General features: G+C 37.7%; 1 protein-coding gene and 1 long non-coding RNA gene across 3 annotated transcripts; one reads left to right on the forward strand and one right to left on the reverse strand.

Moving 5' to 3' along the window:
* Positions 1 to 563: 563 nt before the first annotated feature.
* On the reverse strand, positions 564 to 19,820 carry LOC309689888 (uncharacterized protein). 2 transcript variants are annotated; one of them, XM_082506576.1, is made up of 15 exons: positions 19,540 to 19,819; positions 19,353 to 19,421; positions 18,421 to 18,542; positions 18,244 to 18,304; positions 17,952 to 18,098; positions 17,027 to 17,095; positions 14,787 to 14,908; positions 14,610 to 14,670; positions 9,031 to 9,183; positions 8,508 to 8,576; positions 6,868 to 6,936; positions 5,227 to 5,295; positions 3,602 to 3,658; positions 1,594 to 1,803; positions 564 to 1,334 (listed from the first exon to the last, which is right to left on the reverse strand). In XM_082506576.1, the coding sequence occupies exons 1-15, from the start codon at positions 19,619 to 19,621 to the stop codon at positions 1,039 to 1,041; spliced, it is 1,656 nt and encodes a 551-aa protein (XP_082362702.1). In that variant the 5' UTR covers positions 19,622 to 19,819; the 3' UTR covers positions 564 to 1,038. The 2 variants fall into 2 exon arrangements, with proteins under 2 accessions (XP_082362702.1, XP_082362703.1); XM_082506577.1 differs by lacking the exon at positions 8,508 to 8,576 and having other exon boundaries at positions 19,540 to 19,820.
* LOC309689894 lies at positions 9,706 to 11,660 on the forward strand. The gene is made up of 2 exons (XR_014271547.1): positions 9,706 to 10,062; positions 10,217 to 11,660. It is a non-coding gene; the product is annotated as an uncharacterized lncRNA (long non-coding RNA).
* Positions 19,821 to 20,969: the final 1,149 nt, after the last annotated feature.

Here is a 20,969-nt window from a genome sequence, read left to right on the forward strand (position 1 = left end):
ATCAGAGATGAGATTCTGAGGCCACCAAAGCGAAAGCCCTCCGCCACTTGGCTGCGCCTAGAAATCCTGTCCATAAAAATTATGAACAGAACCGGAGACAAAGGGCATTTTATTTAGATGACAAACTTTACACCAGCCAAAAAGAAAAAAAAAGAAAAAAAAAAAAAGAAAAGAAAAAAGAAAAAAAAAGTTTGTCACACACAATTTTTCATTTTCTATGAATATAATGTAAACATGTGTATAAAGTGGCTTATCATTGAATATGTGGTCTTTGCACTCTTTAGTCTTTCTTAGAGTGAATAAAAGTCAAGAATATAGAAAATAACAGCAGAAATATTAGCTGAACTAGGTTAAATTATACTGTAAATACACTGGTGTTTTGAACTGTTCAGGACCCCTCAATTTAAAAAAAAAAAAAAAAAAAAGGAAAAAAGAAAAAGAAGACAACAGATGTTTTTTTACATTTTTATTCACAATTTTAAACATTGGCTTGATTTTTTTTTTCTGAAAGATGAAAATAACTTGCAGATTTACATAGCAACCGTGAAACTAATCACAATATGTTTGACTTTGATATAAATATATTTATTATTTATCTTAATGATCAAAGGACTTACGATGTCACTGTGTACATACAGCTGTAGCTGTCACTTTTGTTTTTAGAGATAAACAGCAGTTGGTACAGTTGAAAGTAGTTTTATGACTATCTACACCCATATACTGTGTCTCTGACCTCTTCTTTGACACTTCAGGATCACACCTGTTGACTCTGCAACTACCCTTACAGCTGAAATATCTTAAAGTACTGAAATAAAGGTCACAAAGACGATTCTGTGCTGTCCTTTTGTTTCACAATGTACAAAATAATTATTTTGCATGATCAAAACCATAAAATCTTCGCTTCCTACTCAAATGGTCAGAGCAATCTACACTACTGAAGTGATACAGCGCAAAAAAAATTAGATTACAAAAGAGTAATGCATGGGATATATATACAGTTTCTTTGACTTGTAATATCTGAATTTACACTATCATTATTTACCAAAAACGAAAACTAAAACTCCCACCACGATGACTACTTTTAGCAGCTACATTCTGTGTCTTTCCACTTGTATCTTTAATTGTCTGGATATCTGCGTGCTTCAGTAATGCCTTTCGAATTTCAGAAATGGCATCGTTATTTTGCTGACACTGCAACAATCCATGCACTGTCTCATGGTAGAAAACATGGACTAGTAACACAACATTAGAAACGCCATCCCGTGTTTTCATTAAAGTTACATGCTTGGGTTCATGTGCGTGATGCATCAAAACCAGAATGACAGGCTGAGAACCTACAGAGAGCAAAAAAGAGGAGACGGATTACGAGAACATAACATAACAGTGGAAAAGTATTAAAAGAAAAAAATTTTAATGGCCACAGATTTTCTTATACTATAGAAACATTAGACAAAATTCATGCTATTCCTGATGCTTTTAAAAGCTCATCATTATTATGAGTTACTTTCAGGTCGTATTCTCAAACCCAAAAATGTCTCATAAAACACAACTGCAATTTTTTGAATGGATGACTAATTTAATTCTTTCCCTTACCTTTGACTTGCGTCATGGCTGCATCAATATCTGTCCCCATACGTGAAACAATGGGACAGAAGACAATAATGGCCTGGCAATCCTGATTGCTGTCTTCCTGTTCGATCAAATTCAAATCTGGATCCTCACTTAAAGCCTTTACTTTTTCCAGTATCTGTTGATGGGCATTAAAGGTTTTTCCACTTATCACCATCTTGTACTTCAGTGTGGCTATAGAAATAATACAAAAAATTACAAATAAAGAGCAAGTTAAATTCACAGGAGAATCAAATTAAACTTCCTGGAATACAGTGATTCATGATAAATGAAATAAAAGACTTTGCTTCAATGAGTGAAATCAATTTATTAATATAGCACAAAAAATTCTTGCTTAAATTTCAAAACATTACTAGAATGATTAACAGAGCTGTCTGAGTCTTTTATATATAAAGTTTTGAGTTGAACAGGTTTTAAACATAGTGTTTTAGATCATCTAAATGCAAATATAAAAATGTTAAGCATTCTCGAAAATATATGTGCTCAGGTAACTATACAACATGCAGCTGAAATTTTAGGGTTTATTTTTCAATACAATTTTTTAGAGTGGAACAAAATATCATTTGATACACTGTACTGCCAAAGGTATTTGCTTGTCTGCTTTTACACACATATGAACTTAAGTGGCATACCATTCTTAATCTATATGGTTTAATATGATGCCAGCCCATTGTTTTCAGCTATAACAGTTTCTAACTCTTCTCGGAAGGCTTTCCACAACGTTTAGGAGTGTTTATGGGAGTTTTTGAGCATTCTTCCAGAAGCACATTTGTGAGGTCAGACATTGATGTTGACGAGAGGCCCTGGCTCACAATCTCTGCTTTAATTCAACCGAATGATGTCCTGTTAGGTTGAGGTCAGGATTCTGTCCAGGCCAGTCAATTTCAGTCATGTTCCTTCTATGTTGGAATAGAAAGGGGGCATCTCCAAACTGTTCCCACAAAGTTGGGAGAATGAAATATTTCAAAATGTCTTGGTTTGCTAAAGCATTAAGGGGCCGAGCCCAATTCCTGAAACACCATGCCCCATAGCAAACTATGATCCCCCTTCCACCAAACTTTGCACTTGGCACAATGCTGTCAGACAAGTACTGTTTTCCTGGCAATTGCCAAACCCAGACTCATCAATCAGATTGCCAGACAAAGACGTGTGATTCGTCACTCGAGAGAACACGTCTCAAATGCTTCAGTAATGTCGTGTTTTACACCACTGCATCCAACACCTTGGACTTATTGAAATAAAGCTTGGATCTAGCATCTTGGCTATGGATAACCATACCATGACTCTACGGATTATGTGCCTCCGCTAAATCCGCTCTGTGATTTTACGTGGCCTACCACTTGGTGGCTGAGTTGCTGTCATTCCCAATCATTTTCAGTCACTGAGAGTTGATTGTGAAATATTTAGCAGCAAGAAAATTTTACAACTGCACTTGTCAGACAGCTGGTGTTTTTTTCACGACACCATGCTGGAATTCACAGAGCTCCTGAGAGTAAACTATTCTTTCAGAATTGTCTGTAGAAGCAGTCTGCATGGCTAGGTGCTTAATTTTATACACCTGTGACCATGGAAGTGATTAGAACACCTGAATTCAATCATCTGGATGGGTGATTACCTCTGGCAATATAGTGTGTATAACAGTGTATTAAGTTAGATTTCTGAGGTTTTTTTTAACATATAATAAGTGAATATTGAATATTGCCTGGAGTTGGAAACCTTAAAACCTGGTCAATAATACAACCTTACATTTTAACAGTGAAGAGCTAAATTTACCTTGTCTTTTATGTGGATGGTCACGCTTGAAAGAAGGAGAGCGTGAGAACCGATTTGCACTACTGGTACTTGTATCTAACAAATATTGATGTAAAACAGCTATGTAGCTATGTATGGCTATTTAACAATAGCCATACATAGCTCCATATGCATGTGTCTGTGTGTCACTAGACTGAAAGTAAAAGAAGGTGAAATTTACCTTGTTGTATTTCTGGAAGGTCACTAGTTTGGCTATTCTCACTACTTGACGAAGAACCTGTTGAGTACAAGGGCATAACACATTTACAAGAAATAAAAAATAAAACTTATGAATGTATGTAAAAATCTTAACTGTACTTAAGTAATAATATATATCGTCATATACTATAGTTTTATACTATATGTAAGGGGTTTCTGAAAATCTATCCTGTGAATGACAACATAGCAGAATTTCGACTGACTTGACCTTTTCCATGTGTTTGTGATTCATGTGCAAGATTTAACACTTGAAGCAGACTGCTACACCAGCGGATTTTGTGGCAGGAACTTAAATCAGATAAAATTACACAAATGTTTGCACTTTTACTTTTAATTCTAACCAGTGAGAAATACATAAAATCAACTAAATGAAAAGCCAGCAGTGTTTGAATTACTGACTAAAGAAATGGATGCCTGTTGAATCTACACTCATGAACTTACGACATGTTAAGATTAGGCTGATTATACAAATCATTTCATTATAATTACTTTTGTGGTTTTTTTTTTTAATTATTATTAGTTTGCGGCATAAGGTAGTCCAGGTGTTTCTGACACCTATACTCAATTGTTGCAACAAGGGGCCTACTTACTGTAACTATATATACATATATATATGAATTAGGGGTGGGAATTTAACACGTTAATTGCGATTTATTAATTTGAAAAAAAATAAAAATAACAACGTGTTAAAAAATTAACGCATTTAACGCACTTTGCATTCCAAGCAAAGGGGAACTTTTGTCAATGCACGATTTCCTAGTATACCGATTATACTGATGTACACACACAAACGTTTTCCTCTGCAGAAGAGAAGAAAAAAATCAGAGAAAACAGAGGTTGGACATTTTTGTTGCTGTTATCCTATTGGATCGGCATGACATCTAAACAACATGGAAACAGACCTGCTGTGCAAGCTGGGCCTGCAGGAGCAAAAGAGAAGATGCTGGGATGAAAAAACCCCAATACTGTTAGATGTAGATATTTGCATTGTACTGTCAGTCTATTCTAGCTTCATCAAAAAAAACACCCACCGTTTACGGTCAACAAAAAGTGAAAGTAGACTGACTGAACAGTTTGGTCATGCTGTGATCCAGCATTGGTTATTGGAGTACATGCGCAGCCCCGCCCACTATAACCACGCGATTGCTGCAAAATGTCCACCCTACTGTTACTCATTTTATATTAAGATTTAAAAATCTAGTTGGTATTGGTAAGGTGAGTAGCCTTCAGTAATAGTAATAAATCACACAGCAATAGTACATTCATGTAGTTGTAAAAATCATGATAATATATTATGTAATCCAAAGTATTCAGAATACATTACTCTCATTGAGTAATGTAACGGAATACGTTACAAAATACATTTTGGGGCATGTATTCTGTGATCTGTAGTGGAATACATTTTAAAAGTAACCTTCCCAACACTGACCTTAACACCTGGTGAAGAGCTAAATTTACCTTGGTGGGGACAACATTGCACTACTGGTAATTGTATCTAATAAACCTTCATGTAAAACAGCATTAAAATGTAACAATAGCCTGTGTTAAATTTTACTGGAGTGCAAAGAAAAACAAGGTGAGATTTACCTTGTTGCATTTGTGGAGGGTCACTGGTTTGGCTATTGTGGCGCTTCACTGGACCACTTGACAAATAACCTGTTGAGTACATTGGCATAACGCATTTACAAGAAATTAAAAAAAATCTTATGAATGTATGTAAAAATCTTAACTGTACTTAAGTAATAATATATATCGTCATATACTATAGTTTTATACTATATGTAAGGGGTTTCTGAAAATCTATCCTGTGAATGACAACATAGCAGAATTTCGACTGACTTGACCTTTTCCATGTGTTTGTGATTCATGTGCAAGATTTAACACTTGAAGCAGACTGCTACACCAGCGGATTTTGTGGCAGGAACTTAAATCAGATAAAATTACACAAATGTTTGCACTTTTACTTTTAATTCTAACCAGTGAGAAATACATAAAATCAACTAAATGAAAAGCCAGCAGTGTTTGAATTACTGACTAAAGAAATGGATGCCTGTTGAATCTACACTCATGAACTTACGACACGTTAAGATTAGGCTGATTATACAAATCATTTCATTATAATTACTTTTGTGGGTTTTTTTTTTTTTAAATTATTATTAGTTTGCGGTATAAGGTAGTCCAGGTGTTTCTGACACCTATACTCAATTGTTGCAACAAGGGGCCTACTTACTGTAACTATATATACATATATATATGAATTAGGGGTGGGAATTTAACACGTTAATTGCGATTTATTAATTTGAAAAAAAATAAAAATAACAACGTGTTAAAAAATTAACGCATTTAACGCACTTTGCATTCCAAGCAAAGGGGAACTTTTGTCAATGCACGATTTCCTAGTATACCGATTATACTGATGTACACACACAAACGTTTTCCTCTGCAGAAGAGAAGAAAAAAATCAGAGAAAACAGAGGTTGGACATTTTTGTTGCTGTTATCCTATTGGATCGGCATGACATCTAAACAACATGGAAACAGACCTGCTGTGCAAGCTGGGCCTGCAGGAGCAAAAGAGAAGATGCTGGGATGAAAAAACCCCCAATACTGTTAGATGTAGATATTTGCATTGTACTGTCAGTCTATTCTAGCTTCATCAAAAAAAACACCCACCGTTTACGGTCAACAAAAAGTGAAAGTAGACTGACTGAACAGTTTGGTCATGCTGTGATCCGGCATTGGTTATTGGAGTACATGCGCAGCCCCGCCCACTATAACCACGCGATTGCTGCAAAATGTCCACCCTACTGTTACTCATTTTATATTAAGATTTAAAAATCTAGTTGGTATTGGTAAGGTGAGTAGCCTTCAGTAATAGTAATAAATCACACAGCAATAGTACATTCATATAGTTGTAAAAAGCATGATAATATATTATGTAATCCAAAGTATTCAGAATACATTACTCTCATTGAGTAATGTAACGGAATACGTTACAAAATACATTTTGGGGCATGTATTCTGTAATCTGTAGTGGAATACATTTTAAAAGTAACCTTCCCAACACTGACCTTAACACCTGGTGAAGAGCTAAATTTACCTTGGTGGGGACAACATTGCACTACTGGTAATTGTATCTAATAAACCTTCATGTAAAACAGCATTAAAATGTAACAATAGCCTGTGTTAAATTTTACTGGAGTGCAAAGAAAAACAAGGTGAGATTTACCTTGTTGCATTTGTGGAGGGTCACTGGTTTGGCTATTGTGGCGCTTCACTGGACCACTTGACAAATAACCTGTTGAGTACATTGGCATAACGCATTTACAAGAAATTAAAAAAAATCTTATGAATGTATGTAAAAATCTTAACTGTACTTAAGTAATAATATATATCGTCATATACTATAGTTTTATACTATATGTAAGGGGTTTCTGAAAATCTATCCTGTGAATGACAACATAGCAGAATTTCGACTGACTTGACCTTTTCCATGTGTTTGTGATTCATGTGCAAGATTTAACACTTGAAGCAGACTGCTACACCAGCGGATTTTGTGGCAGGAACTTAAATCAGATAAAATTACACAAATGTTTGCACTTTTACTTTTAATTCTAACCAGTGAGAAATACATAAAATCAACTAAATGAAAAGCCAGCAGTGTTTGAATTACTGACTAAAGAAATGGATGCCTGTTGAATCTACACTCATGAACTTACGACACGTTAAGATTAGGCTGATTATACAAATCATTTCATTATAATTACTTTTGTGGGTTTTTTTTTTTTAAATTATTATTAGTTTGCGGTATAAGGTAGTCCAGGTGTTTCTGACACCTATACTCAATTGTTGCAACAAGGGGCCTACTTACTGTAACTATATATACATATATATATGAATTAGGGGTGGGAATTTAACACGTTAATTGCGATTTATTAATTTGAAAAAAAATAAAAATAACAACGTGTTAAAAAATTAACGCATTTAACGCACTTTGCATTCCAAGCAAAGGGGAACTTTTGTCAATGCACGATTTCCTAGTATACCGATTATACTGATGTACACACACAAACGTTTTCCTCTGCAGAAGAGAAGAAAAAAATCAGAGAAAACAGAGGTTGGACATTTTTGTTGCTGTTATCCTATTGGATCGGCATGACATCTAAACAACATGGAAACAGACCTGCTGTGCAAGCTGGGCCTGCAGGAGCAAAAGAGAAGATGCTGGGATGAAAAAACCCCCAATACTGTTAGATGTAGATATTTGCATTGTACTGTCAGTCTATTCTAGCTTCATCAAAAAAAACACCCACCGTTTACGGTCAACAAAAAGTGAAAGTAGACTGACTGAACAGTTTGGTCATGCTGTGATCCGGCATTGGTTATTGGAGTACATGCGCAGCCCCGCCCACTATAACCACGCGATTGCTGCAAAATGTCCACCCTACTGTTACTCATTTTATATTAAGATTTAAAAATCTAGTTGGTATTGGTAAGGTGAGTAGCCTTCAGTAATAGTAATAAATCACACAGCAATAGTACATTCATATAGTTGTAAAAAGCATGATAATATATTATGTAATCCAAAGTATTCAGAATACATTACTCTCATTGAGTAATGTAACGGAATACGTTACAAAATACATTTTGGGGCATGTATTCTGTAATCTGTAGTGGAATACATTTTAAAAGTAACCTTCCCAACACTGACCTTAACACCTGGTGAAGAGCTAAATTTACCTTGGTGGGGACAACATTGCACTACTGGTAATTGTATCTAATAAACCTTCATGTAAAACAGCATTAAAATGTAACAATAGCCTGTGTTAAATTTTACTGGAGTGCAAAGAAAAACAAGGTGAGATTTACCTTGTTGCATTTGTGGAGGGTCACTGGTTTGGCTATTGTGGCGCTTCACTGGACCACTTGACGAAGAACCTGTTGAGTACATTGGCATAATACATTTACAAGAAATTTAAAAAAAATCTTATGAATGTATGTAAAAATTTTAACTGTACTCTAGTTCTAATTTACCATATAGTCATATGCCATAGTTATATACTATATGTAAGGGGTTTCTGAGAATCTATCTTGTGAACGGCAACATAGCAGAATTTTGACAGACTTTACCTTTTCCATGTGTTTGTGATTCATGTACAAAATGTAACACTTTTTGTACACAGACTGCTCTGAGCATGGCATGGGCAGAATGACATGTTAATTGAGACTTCATGTCTCTGTTATTTCCATTCTATGGATTCATGTAAAAATATATGTAAAAGCAAAGAAGGTTGAACCGTGGTCAGATATTGTGTCTATTCAATACCAAAGACATGGCTTATGAATATTCAGCATAAATGGACTGGATCAGATAGAAAACTGGATTAAAAACCTTTGTCCTGGTTCTGCAATGGTTGAGATTTCCTGAGGTCCTCCAGTAGATTGATATGTGCATCAAGGAAATCTTGCACTTTATTCATTTGGGTCTTCATTTCCTTCAACATTTTCAGGTAGCCGACCAAAACTCCATTTTCGGTTAAGGCGGCTAGATGGAAAGTTTAAGGTTATGTATAAGAATCTGCATCTGATATTTTAAAACTTCCCCAAAACATCCTAAATCCATCCATCCATCTATTTTCTACGGTGGCTGGGAAGTGCAAATCGCAACAAATTAAAAAACCGCAACAAATAAAAAACAAACCACAACAAATTACAAAAAGCCCACAACAAAATACAAAAAGCCCACAACAAATTACAAAAAGCCCACAACAAAATACAAAAAGCCCACAACAAATTACAAAAAGCCCACAACAAATTACAAAAAGCCCACAACAAAATACAAAAAGCCCACAACAAATTACAAAAAGCCCACAACAAAATACAAAAAGCCCACAACAAATTACAAAAAGCCCACAACAAAATACAAAAAGCCCACAACAAATTACAAAAAGCCCACAACAAATTACAAAAAGCCCACAACAAAATACAAAAAGCCCACAACAAATTACAAAAAGCCCACAACAAATTAAAAATCCTTGACGGAAAGGGATTGTCTGAAATACCGGAAGTGACACAAGCGTGATGTCACGAGAGGGGGCGTGGTCAGGGTTTTTGGTTGAGGCGCCACATTTCTGGGCCGAACAAAGCGCTAGCGAAAGAGCGAAAGTACACGGATAACACCAGCTATGGTTCGTACTTGCTGTGCGGTCGGTTGTAAAGTTAGATCGCACGACCGGCAAGGGAATAAGGTTGAAAATGGTTTATCTTTTCATTCTTTCCCCACCTGGAAGCAACATGAGGCAGCTCATGTATCGGATGTTACCAAACGAAGGAGTCTAGCCTGGATAGCAGCTGTGAGACGAGCTGATATCCAGTTCTCTTCCATCTCCAAATATCTGTTGGTGCTCCAGACATTTTCATTCCGGTAAGTTCTAAATATGTTCATATCTTTATAGCCTATTAGTTTTATTTTCGATGCACTCTGAGGTCATAGAAAATTAGAAAAAAACATCCTACTGAGTGATTTTGCAGAACTACCTTCTATTTATAGAGTTACTAATTATTTGGCATTATTGCAGCAAACCAGCCCATGAAATGGATGAAACATCGTGACTGAGTTCCAGCGCTACACAAGGGACCTGCTTCAAACATACCACCATGCCAATCAGATTACTTCTTCCATGTGAGGGTGAAGAGGTGACCCTTCTGGATAAGATGGTGAAGGTTTGCTGCCGTTTTGGTGAACAGTGTGGTAGTAAAACCAGGGGAAAATGAAACTTGCTCCTGTTAAATATTCTTTAGTCTTGTGCTGTATAAATAGCGGTAATTTTTCAGAACATAAATTGAAGTAATTGATAGTAAATAAAGTAACGTTAGTAGTGGGTGATATCGTGTAAATGCTGTCATGATTTTGTGTAAACATTTTGTCCTTTATAAACTATGACATGGATTCTACATTGTAACTGATGTGATGTTCTGTAAGGTGGTTTTAATAAAAAAAAAAAAGAGCAAAACTTAGTTTGTTTCTTTATTCAACTTTTGAACAGTGGTACTCAGTCAGTACATATTCAGTAAATGCAAATTATTTACACGGCAGTGCACTTCAGGCATAAATCTAGACCCTTATATAAAACATTATGGGTCATTCCCACAACCCACAGCTTTACTGTGTTCCAGCAAAGATTCCAATAGCAGTGACAACTCCTCCACAGTAGCAGGTGGGATTTTTCTTTTTTGAGGACGGCTCCTTTTACCTGTCACTACCAGAGATGGGCAGTAACGCGTTACATGTAACGCGTTACTGTAATCTGATTACTTTTTTGAAGTAACAAGTAAAGTAAGGGATTACTATTGCAAAAACGGTAATTAGATTACCATTACTTTCCCGTAGGAACGCTGCGTTACTGCGTTACTAAAACCGTGATTTTTTGCGAGAATGTCTCACGACAGTGACGTAAGCGAGTGCGCCGTTAGTGACAACAGCTGTGTGCAGATCAACAATGGATCACATATCGATTGTGGGAGAGAGTATGAGCGTGCAGCGTTTAAAGCGTGGAAGTACTGACCTTACTTTGAGTTTGATTCCATAAAAAGTGACCAAAACATTAGCGTCCATCGTGCGTGGGAAGAAAACTTCTTTTTACAGCGAAAAAACCCCTAAACTTCCGAGCAAGCACCGAGTGCGCAACGACGTAATGGGAAACTCACAGAAACTCGCGGATTCTTCAACTGACCGCGGCACACCTGCACCAGGGTAAACCTCCGCCTACCGCAGTCCTGCTTTACAGGTGAAAATGGAGCAACAGGACCGCTGAGTCTTTGACTTTATTTATGTTCTGCTGTGTTTTACTTGCATCTACTTGAAAGACTGAGTGTAAACACAAAAAATATTTTATTTTATGTGCTGGAATGTGTAGAAAATAGGTTTAAATGTTAAACTAATTTATTCAAGTCAGAGAATGTTGCATATAATTAAATTTTTGCTTGATGCATAAAGTTAAAAGATTAAAACTGATAAAACAAGTTAAAAAAAGAGACTTTTCCATTTGATTACATTTTGTATGATGGATTATGTAGAAAAAGTAGAATTGGGCTGAAAGATCTATCGCTTTATCACCTCTTCAGGTTGTAAATCGTGTTTTTAAAAAGTAACTAAGTAACTAAGTAATTAATTACTTTTGAAAATAAGTAATCAGTAAAGTAATGGGATTACTTTTTTGGGGAAGTAATCAGTAATTAGTTACTGATTACTTTTTTCAAGTAACTTGACCAACACTGGTCACTACAGATGGTCTGTTTATGTTTTGATTGAGAGCCGTTTTTGGTCTCCAGGACTCCGGCCATACAGGTGCAGTGGGCGGCTTCAACCTTCCCTGTGATGCTCACAATGACCCAATGCTGGTTCATTCAGTCTTTGAGAGTGCAGTACCTGAAACATACAAAGTTAATTTAAAGACAAGGACTCTAATGAGCCAAGGCCGACATAAATTTGTTTTATCTACTTTCAAATCCATTTTATCATAAATGTAACAAAGTATTTAGAAAGTTAGCACATACATGTAATTTTCCATTTTTTTATGTATCCATCTATAGAACGCTGCATGTTATATTCCAAATCTGCCTGTTCTCTTTCAGAAACCTGCCTTCAGAAAATGAACCTAAAGTATGTAATGCAAGGATGTCATCACTTTCAAGATGGAGAAAGCATAAAGTTTGACTTTAGGTGACAATTATGGACACGTAATATGATAAGGAGATTCTGCAGGTCATTAATCAATGTATTATAGTAAAAAATTTATTTTTTGTGACACAGGACACAAACATGGAAGCAAGATATATAATTAGGATTATTTATAATAAATATGAATAAATAATTGCAATTTCTTTAACCATTGAGAATAACTAAATCCTTCAGGACAATGTCACATCAATGCACTGAACTCACTATGGCTACGTTCACACTGCAGGTCTTAATGCTCAATTCCGATTTTTTTTTTTTTAATTTAAATCTGATTTTGTGTCTGCTTGTTCACACTACAAATAAAATGTGACAGCAAACGCAGTCCTTTGTGAACCCTCAAAGTGGCCCGCATGCGCAAAAGAAGACGTCACACACAACGCGCTCTGTTTAGACCAAACAGCATTGTTTGACTGATGGCCCTTAATATAAAGACTTGTTTCAGACTTTACGTTGTCCAATTTTGCTTTAAGTTATTTTGTTATTTACATATGGCCTAATAATGATCCTTATTGTTGTTTTAGAGAGGAGCGGTGCTTCAAAGGATAGTTGCAGATTTATGTCAGAATCTGCAGATTATACAGTACAAATAAAATGTTCACGTTATCTTCCCAACAGTTTCACTAACATCTGCACGGGATGCACACGAAGCGCTCATGTGTTCTCAATGTCTTCTCCAGCGCTGATAATTGGCATATGTTTTGTGTCAGTGAAATAAAAGACGGATTTAATGCGTCATGACCATTCAAACAGCAGTTGCTTCCTAAAACATCAGATATGTATCGGATTAAGTACCACATACGAAAGTGACCCAGATCGGATTTGAAAATATCGGATTTGTGCTGTTTTTACACCGTCATACCATGATTGGATATGGGTCGCATACGGTCAAAAAAGTCGGATTTGATGCGTTTTCGCGTGCAGTGTGAACGTAGCCAGAGCCTCCACGTGTTCTCACTCTAATTTGCACCTCATGAATGAATTTATGATTGCACTAATTTGAATGTTCGGGAGGAAATCAAACGCATTTTACTCACAGTGCCCTACAAACGTCACTGCTGTTTAGTTTTCTGTCTTCATTTATGTTGGAAGTGATAGCAGAGTTGTACGTTTGAATTTGTTTCCAAAATCCCTCATTTAGATGGAAGCTAGCGAGCTAACTTCCTGCTAATTTCTAACTCTGTTAAATGTCATATATTCCGTTTCGTTTTCATGGATGCCTGGATGTTAAACTCAATTGTTACACATGGTAGAGCAGAACGCTGATCATTTTATTACAGATGAAAGACTTTAGACAGTTTTTCAACTCTCAGTAATGCCACAGTGATCCTGTGATTTATGGACCTGCAGCAGCGTTTGAGCCCATGCTAGTGACGTCAGACTTAAAGACCGGATAAAGAGTGATATGAACATATCTATAACTTACCGGAATGAAAATGTCTGGAGCACCAACAGATATTTGGAGATGGAAGAGAACTGGATATCAGCTCGTCTCACAGCTGCTATCCAGGCTAGACGCCTTCGTTTGGTAACATCCGATACATGAGCTGCCTCATGTTGCTTCCAGGTGGGGAAAGAATGAAAAGATAAACCATTTTCAACCTTATTCCCTTGCCGGCCATGCGATCTAACTTTACAACCGACCGCACAGCAAGTACGAACCATAGCTGGTGTTATCCGTGTACTTTCGCTCTTTCGCTAGCGCTTTGTTCGGCCCAGAAATGTGGCGCCTCAACCAAAAACCCTGACCACGCCCCCTCTCATGACATCACGCTTGTGTCACTTCCGGTATTTCAGACAATCCCTTTCCGTCAAGGATTTTTAATTTGTTGTGGGCTTTTTGTAATTTGTTGTGGGCTTTTTGTAATTTGTTGTGGGTTTTTTTTATTTTGTTGTGGGCTTTTTGTATTTTGTTGTGGGCTTTTTGTAATTTGTTGTGGGCTTTTTGTATTTTGTTGTGGGCTTTTTGTATTTTGTTGTGGGCTTTTTGTAATTTGTTGTGGGCTTTTTGTAATTTGTTGTGGGCTTTTTGTAATTTGTTGTGGGCTTTTTGTATTTTGTTGTGGGCTTTTTGTAATTTGTTGTGGGCTTTTTGTATTTTGTTGTGGTTTGTTTTTTATTTGTTGCGGTTTTTAAATTTGTTGCGATTTGCACTTCCCAGCCACCGTAATTTTCTTCCGCTTATCCGAATCAATCAAATGCAAGAGCCAACAATGTTAGCAGGCTGTACTTACCCCTGAAAGATTCATGTGGGATGAAGTCCTTGAATTTTTCTATGAGCACACCAATTGGTTTCTGAAACAAAGAAAAACAAATAAAAGTGTTTATTGTCCAGATCTGACTTTCTATATGGGTTACACACATCCAGCTGAATCCCTCTCCTCTCAGTTATACACAGCTTGCTTGCTTACCTGCTTGTGTATTATATCAAAGATTTCCCTTATCCGTTTGACATTTTCAACTCCAGGTAACAGCAAACCCAGGTCTTGTAAAGTCAGTAACTGGAGATCTGAGTCAGCTCTCAAACCTTCCTCTGAAAGATTAGATCTGTTATTGATCAAGTAGTCTCCTGATTGTCTGTGAAGGTTCTCAGTCCTCCAGGTCATTGTAGTCTAAGGAGCTTGGAAAGAAAAGCGTCTGGACTTTTTTAAGTTGCTTGAAGACGTTTCACCTCTCATCCGAGAAGCTTCTTCAGTTCTAAGAGTCAAATGGCGGAGAGTCCCAGATTTAAACCCAGTGGGAGTTTCCCCCCAAAGAGGGACAAAGGACCCTCTGATGATCCTCTACCTAATCACATGAGTCAAGGTGTGAAAACGGGTGTGGGTCACAATGTGCCAGGGTTTCAGGTGAGCTCATTGTGAAACCTGGCCCCACCCTATCATGTGATTTCTTGAGGTCAGATGGCCCAGGGTGTGAGTGGGTGTTAAGGTGTCTGGGAAGGGAAGATGGTCGCTCACAGTGGACATAAATGGCTTCTTTCACTCCTCTTTCAAACCAGCTGTCCTCTCTGTCCAAAATGTGAACATTGGCATCCTCGAAAGAGTGACCTTTGTCCTTTAGATGCAAATGGATCGCCGAGTCTTGTCCCATGGAGGTGGCTCTTCTGTGTTGTGCCATGCGCTTGTGAAGTGGCTGTTTGGTCTCTCCAATGTAGAGGTCTGGGCATCCCTCGCTACACTGTACAGGATACACCACATTGTTAAGTTTGTGTTTTGGAGTTTTGTCTTTGGGATGAACCAGTTTCTGTCTGACTGTATTGCTGGGTCTGAAATGCACCGGGATGTCGTGCTTGGAGAAAACTCTCCTGAGTTTCTCTGATACACCGGCTACATAGGGGATGACAATGTTGTTGCGTCTGACTTTCTTATCCTCCCTAGCTGGTGTCCGATCTTCTTTTCTGTGCATCTTTACTGACTTTATAAATGCCCAGTTAGGATACCCGCATGTTTTGAGTGCTTCCTTTACATGTGTGTGTTCTTTCTTTTTCCCTTCAGGCTTAGAGGGAACATGTTCTGCCCGGTGGTGTAGGGTCTAATTTCTCCAAGTTTGTGTTCCAGAGGGTGATGGGAGTCAAAGAGGAGGTACTGGTCTATGTGTGTGGGCTTCCGGTAAACTTCAATGTTGAGGTTGCCATTCTCTTCAGTGTGCACAGCGCAGTCCAGGAAAGGCAAACAGTTATCCTTTGTGTGAACTTGATGTTTTTATCCACGGCGTTAATGTGCGCTGTGAAGGATTCCACTTCTTGTGTTTTGATTTTGACCCAGGTGTCGTCTACATATCTGCACCAGTGGCTGGGTACTCTAACTTTAAAAGAGCCAAGAGCCTTTTTTTCCACTTCCTCCATGTAAAGGTTGGCTACAATAGGTGACACGGGGGTGTCTGTAGAAACCCTCATTGTATTCGAAATATAAAGTGGTAAGGCAGAGGTGTAACAGGGTGCAAATCTGATCGGGTGTGAAGTTGGTCCTGACTTCCAAGGAGCTGTCTTCTTCTAGTCGTTTTCTGAAAGTCTCCACTGCCTCCGTGGTAGGTATGCAAGTGAAGAGAGAGACTACATCAAAGAACACTATGGTTTAATCTGGATCCAGGGTAAGTTTCTGGACCTTGTTGGCCATCAGGACCATCTGACCTTAGAAAAACACATGATAGGGTGGGGCCAGGTTTCACAATGAGCTCACCCGAAACCCTGGCACATTGTGACCCACACCCGTTTTCACACCTTGACTCATGTGATTAGGTAGAGGATCATCAGGGGGTCCTTTGTCCCTCTTTGGGGGGAAACTCCCACTGGGTTTAAATCTGGGACTCTCCGCCATTTCACTCTTAGAACTGAACAAGCTTCTCGGATGAGAGGTGAAACGTTTTCAAGCAACTTAAAGAAGTCCAGACGCTTTTCTTTCCAAGCTCCTTAGACTAGTCTCCTGATTATACATTATAAAAGTTATTATTGTTTGTTGTTGTGATTTGGCGCTGTATAAATAAAACTGAGTTGAATTACAATTATAATTCAATTTATGGCTTTGTTAGCTTTTTTTCTTGTTAGTTTGCAGCATAATGGAGGAACAATGGAGCCTACTCAGTGTAATATATTTATGCCTATTTACATCTTATTTACTCTGACAGTAAATATTCTCAAAAAACTGCCATTTACCTTCCAGTTTATTGGCTGCCACTTCATCCTTGCGTCTTATTTCCTTAAGCAAAATATCCATGATTTCACCTGCAGAAAAGAAGAAAAAAAAATCAGAGAAAACGGAGGTTGGACATTTCTCATACTGTATAGTTCCTGTTTCTGTTCTCCTGTTGGATTGACATAACATCTGAACAATGTGGAAACAGACCTGCTCTACAAGCTGGGCCTGCAGGAGCAAAAGAGAAGATGCTGGGATGAACCCCCCCCCCCCCCCCCCCAAAAAAAAAACAACAAAAAAAACCAAATACTTCTAGCTGTAGATATTGTTGATCGTGATGTCAGTCTAGCCAAGCTGATCACAAAACGCCCATCATTTCAGAATTAACCCACAAGGTTTAGTGTTCATGGGAATTTGTGAAGTCAGACGTTGATGTTGACGAGAAGGCCTGATTCCCAGTCTCCACTCTAATTAATCCCAAAGTTGTTGTGTCGGGTTGAGGTCAGAACTCTGCGCAGACCAGTCAAGTTCTTCCACACCAAAGTGGCTAATTGATGACTTTATGGACTTTGCTTGGTGCATTGGTGTGCAGTCATGTTGGAGCAGCAAGGGCCCATTATTGACTAAAAAAATGGATGCCTGTTAATCTGTCCGTTACATTGAGAGAATGACATGTCAACTGAGACTTCATGTCTCTGTTATTTCCATTCTGTGGATTCATGTAAAAGTAGATGTAAAAGCAAACAAGCCTGAGCTGTGGTCAGATATTGTGTCTATTCAATATCAAAGACATGGCTTATGCATATTCAGCATAAATGGACTGGATGAGATAAAAAGCTTTACCTACATTAAGTTGAAGTTTGCTACCCTCTGTAAAAGCTTTGAATCTGCACTCATGAAATTAAGACACGTTAATATTAGGCTTAAAAAGACTGGATTAAAAACCTTTGTCCTGGTCCTGCGATGGTTGAGATTTCCTGAAGTCCTCCAGTAGATTGATATGCGGATCAAGGAAATCTTTATTCATTTGGGTCTTCATTTCCTTCAACATTTTCAGGTAGTCGACCAAAACTCCATTTTCAGTTAAGGCAGCTAGATGGAAAGTTTAAGGTTATGTATAAGAATCTGCATGTGATATTTTAAAACTTCCCCAAAACATCCTAAATCCATCCATCTATTTTCTTCCGCCTATCCAAATCAAATGGAAGAGCCAACAATGTTAGCAGGCTGTACTTACCCCTGAGAGAGTCATGTGGGATGAAGTGCTTGGATTTTTCTATGAGCTCACCAATTGATTTCTGAAACAAAGAAAAACAAATAAAAGTGTTTATTGTCCAGATCTGACTTTCTATATGGGTTACACACGTCCAGCTGAATCCCTCTCCTCTCAGTTATACACAGCTTGCTTGCTTACCTGCTTGTGTATTATATCAAAGATATCCCTTCTCAGTTTGACATTTTTAACTCCAGGGAACAGCAAACCCAGGTCTCGTAAAGTCAGTGACTGGAGATCTGAGTCACTGCGTAAATCCGCCTCTGAAAGAGCAGATCTGTTATTGATCAAGTAGCCTCCTGATTATACAAATTAAAGTTATTATTGTTCGTTGTTGTGATTTGGCGCTGTATAAATAAAACTGAATTGAAATAACATTCAATTTGTGGTTCTGTTGATTTTCTTCTTGTTAGTTTCCAGTGGTTTCTGAAACCTATACTCATTTGTTGCAACAACGGAGCCTACCTACATTGCATAAATATTTTCATCTTATTTACTCTAGTAGTGTAGGATAAATTAGGGCTGTTCGATATAACGATATATATCGGATTACCATATAAAAACGTCTATCGTTTCATTTTACGCTATCGTTTGTTTCGTGGTGTCGCAAAATAAACTGTTTACAGCAATATTTTTTCATCGTTTTGATGGTCACTGTAGTGGCTATATTAATTTCTTAAAGTTCTCTCTTTCTCTTATATTTAATATAACCACACTACAGACGGACAAGCGCCTGTTTTTATGTGTTGTGGTTAGCAACAACGACGGTAACAGCATCGCGTGTCCGCTTGTTTATGTTCCACATAAACCTTTAAACCTTAGACTCAAACGTTAGAACAGGCTTTTCCCCGCAGCACGCCGTGTAATAAATACTCACAAAGAAAACGGCTTAACTTATGTCTAAAAATGTATAGTTTCATGCATCTGTTAAAGATTCACAGAATTTACAGAAAATGTTACATTTTTGTGATTTATATCGTTATCAGGACGATAGAATTCTTATATCGGGATATGAGATTTTGGTCATATCGCACAGCCCTAGGATAAATATTCTCATTTTCTCTGCCACTTACGTTCCAGTACAGAGGCGGCTGCTTGGTCCTTGCTTCTTATTTCCTTAAGCAAACCATCCATGATTTCACCTGCAGAAAAGAAGAAAAAGTCAGAGAATACGGATGTTGGACATTTCTCATACTGTATAGTTCCTGTTTCTGTTCTCCTGTTGGATCGACATGACATCTGAACAACGTGGAAACAGACCTGCTGTGCAAATGGGGTCTTCGGGAGCAAAAGAGACGCTGGGATGAAAAACCCCCCAAATACTTTCAGATGTATTGATCATATCGTCAGTCTAGCCTAGCTTGATCAAAAGAACGCCACCGTTTACAGTCAAAGGAAAGTGAAAGTAGACTGACTGAAGTGGTTGGTCATGCTATGACGTTGCAGGGCTTTAAGCAACCATTGGTTCATGAGCAGCCCCGCCCACTATGACTGCTAAAAAAAAGTCTGGGTCCTAAAATATCCAAAGTCATGCACTGTGTGTTAAACGTACACATAATTTTTACACAAAGCACATTTCACATTTTGGCAAAACGAACAAGAACAACACCATGTCACAATGTAATCGTGCAATGTGTCTCATCTTTAAAACTTTAAAAGTCTATATAACAGTTATGTAAGGACTTCGTTGTTTCACTCGAGTCCCACAGCATCAGTCTTCAAGTTTGTGTTACAGAGCCAGATTGAAATAGCTCAGCATGCAAACACTTAAAACACCAGCAGGGTGCAGCAGTGCACAGTTTTTCTTTGCCAGTGCAACCCGTACAAAGTGCACACACTGCCATACATCTCAGTGCAGGCTTGTACAGTAAAAAGACTTCCCTCCAAATATGCTGCCGGTAAAAAGATTCCAAAAGAACACTAAAGGGCGTAATTTGAAAAGGAACAGGGACAAAACCAAGAAATGATTTCCTTTGTTTCATGTGCTGTCAGGATATTTAAAGGTGAGGAACCATTAGTATTAACCCATTTAATCTCAAATAATTTTCCCCTGCAAAATAAGTACATGCATTTTACTCCTTAGACATCCCCTACACACAATATGTTTAATTTTGTTAATGTAATATGCGGTTAAAACAGCAACAATTGTTGCCAGTGTGATTAAATGGGTTAACACAATACTTGAACTTTGAGCATATGTACAGGATGTTCTTGCAGCCTCTCACAGTACAGCACTGACTGTGTTCTCTCCGTTCATTAAGCTTTCTGCTATTTAATAGTAGCTTCAGCAGCAATATTTTTTTTAATTGTTTTTAAATATTCTAAAAAGCTGAAAATGGCAACTTTTCCTTTATTTTTATTAGTACGTCTTCTTGTCCACTAGATTCAAATAAACTTCAATAAAAATTGTTCTGCACATGTAGCATGTGTGTGCTCACTCTGTCCTCAGAGCCAGTTTCACCAACAGCTCAGTCAAATTCGTGCTTCACTCTCTGTATGTCTGCAGAGAGCCGAGAGATAAAGAGAAGCTATCTTGAAGTCAGAAGCAGCGGCATGTTTGTCTTTGTGTCTATATAACTGTTTGAGTTTTTCTTGGAGGCCTTTTGGCAGTCGCTGACAGAAGGTGGAGTGCTTTTTTCTCTCTCGCCTGTCTCAGACTTTACTGCAGGGGGGAGACAGCTCCTGGTGGC

The sequence above is a fragment of the Aulonocara stuartgranti genome, assembly GCF_965226115.1.
Source record: "Aulonocara stuartgranti genome assembly, chromosome: 15".
NCBI classification, from domain to species: domain Eukaryota; kingdom Metazoa; phylum Chordata; class Actinopteri; order Cichliformes; family Cichlidae; genus Aulonocara; species Aulonocara stuartgranti.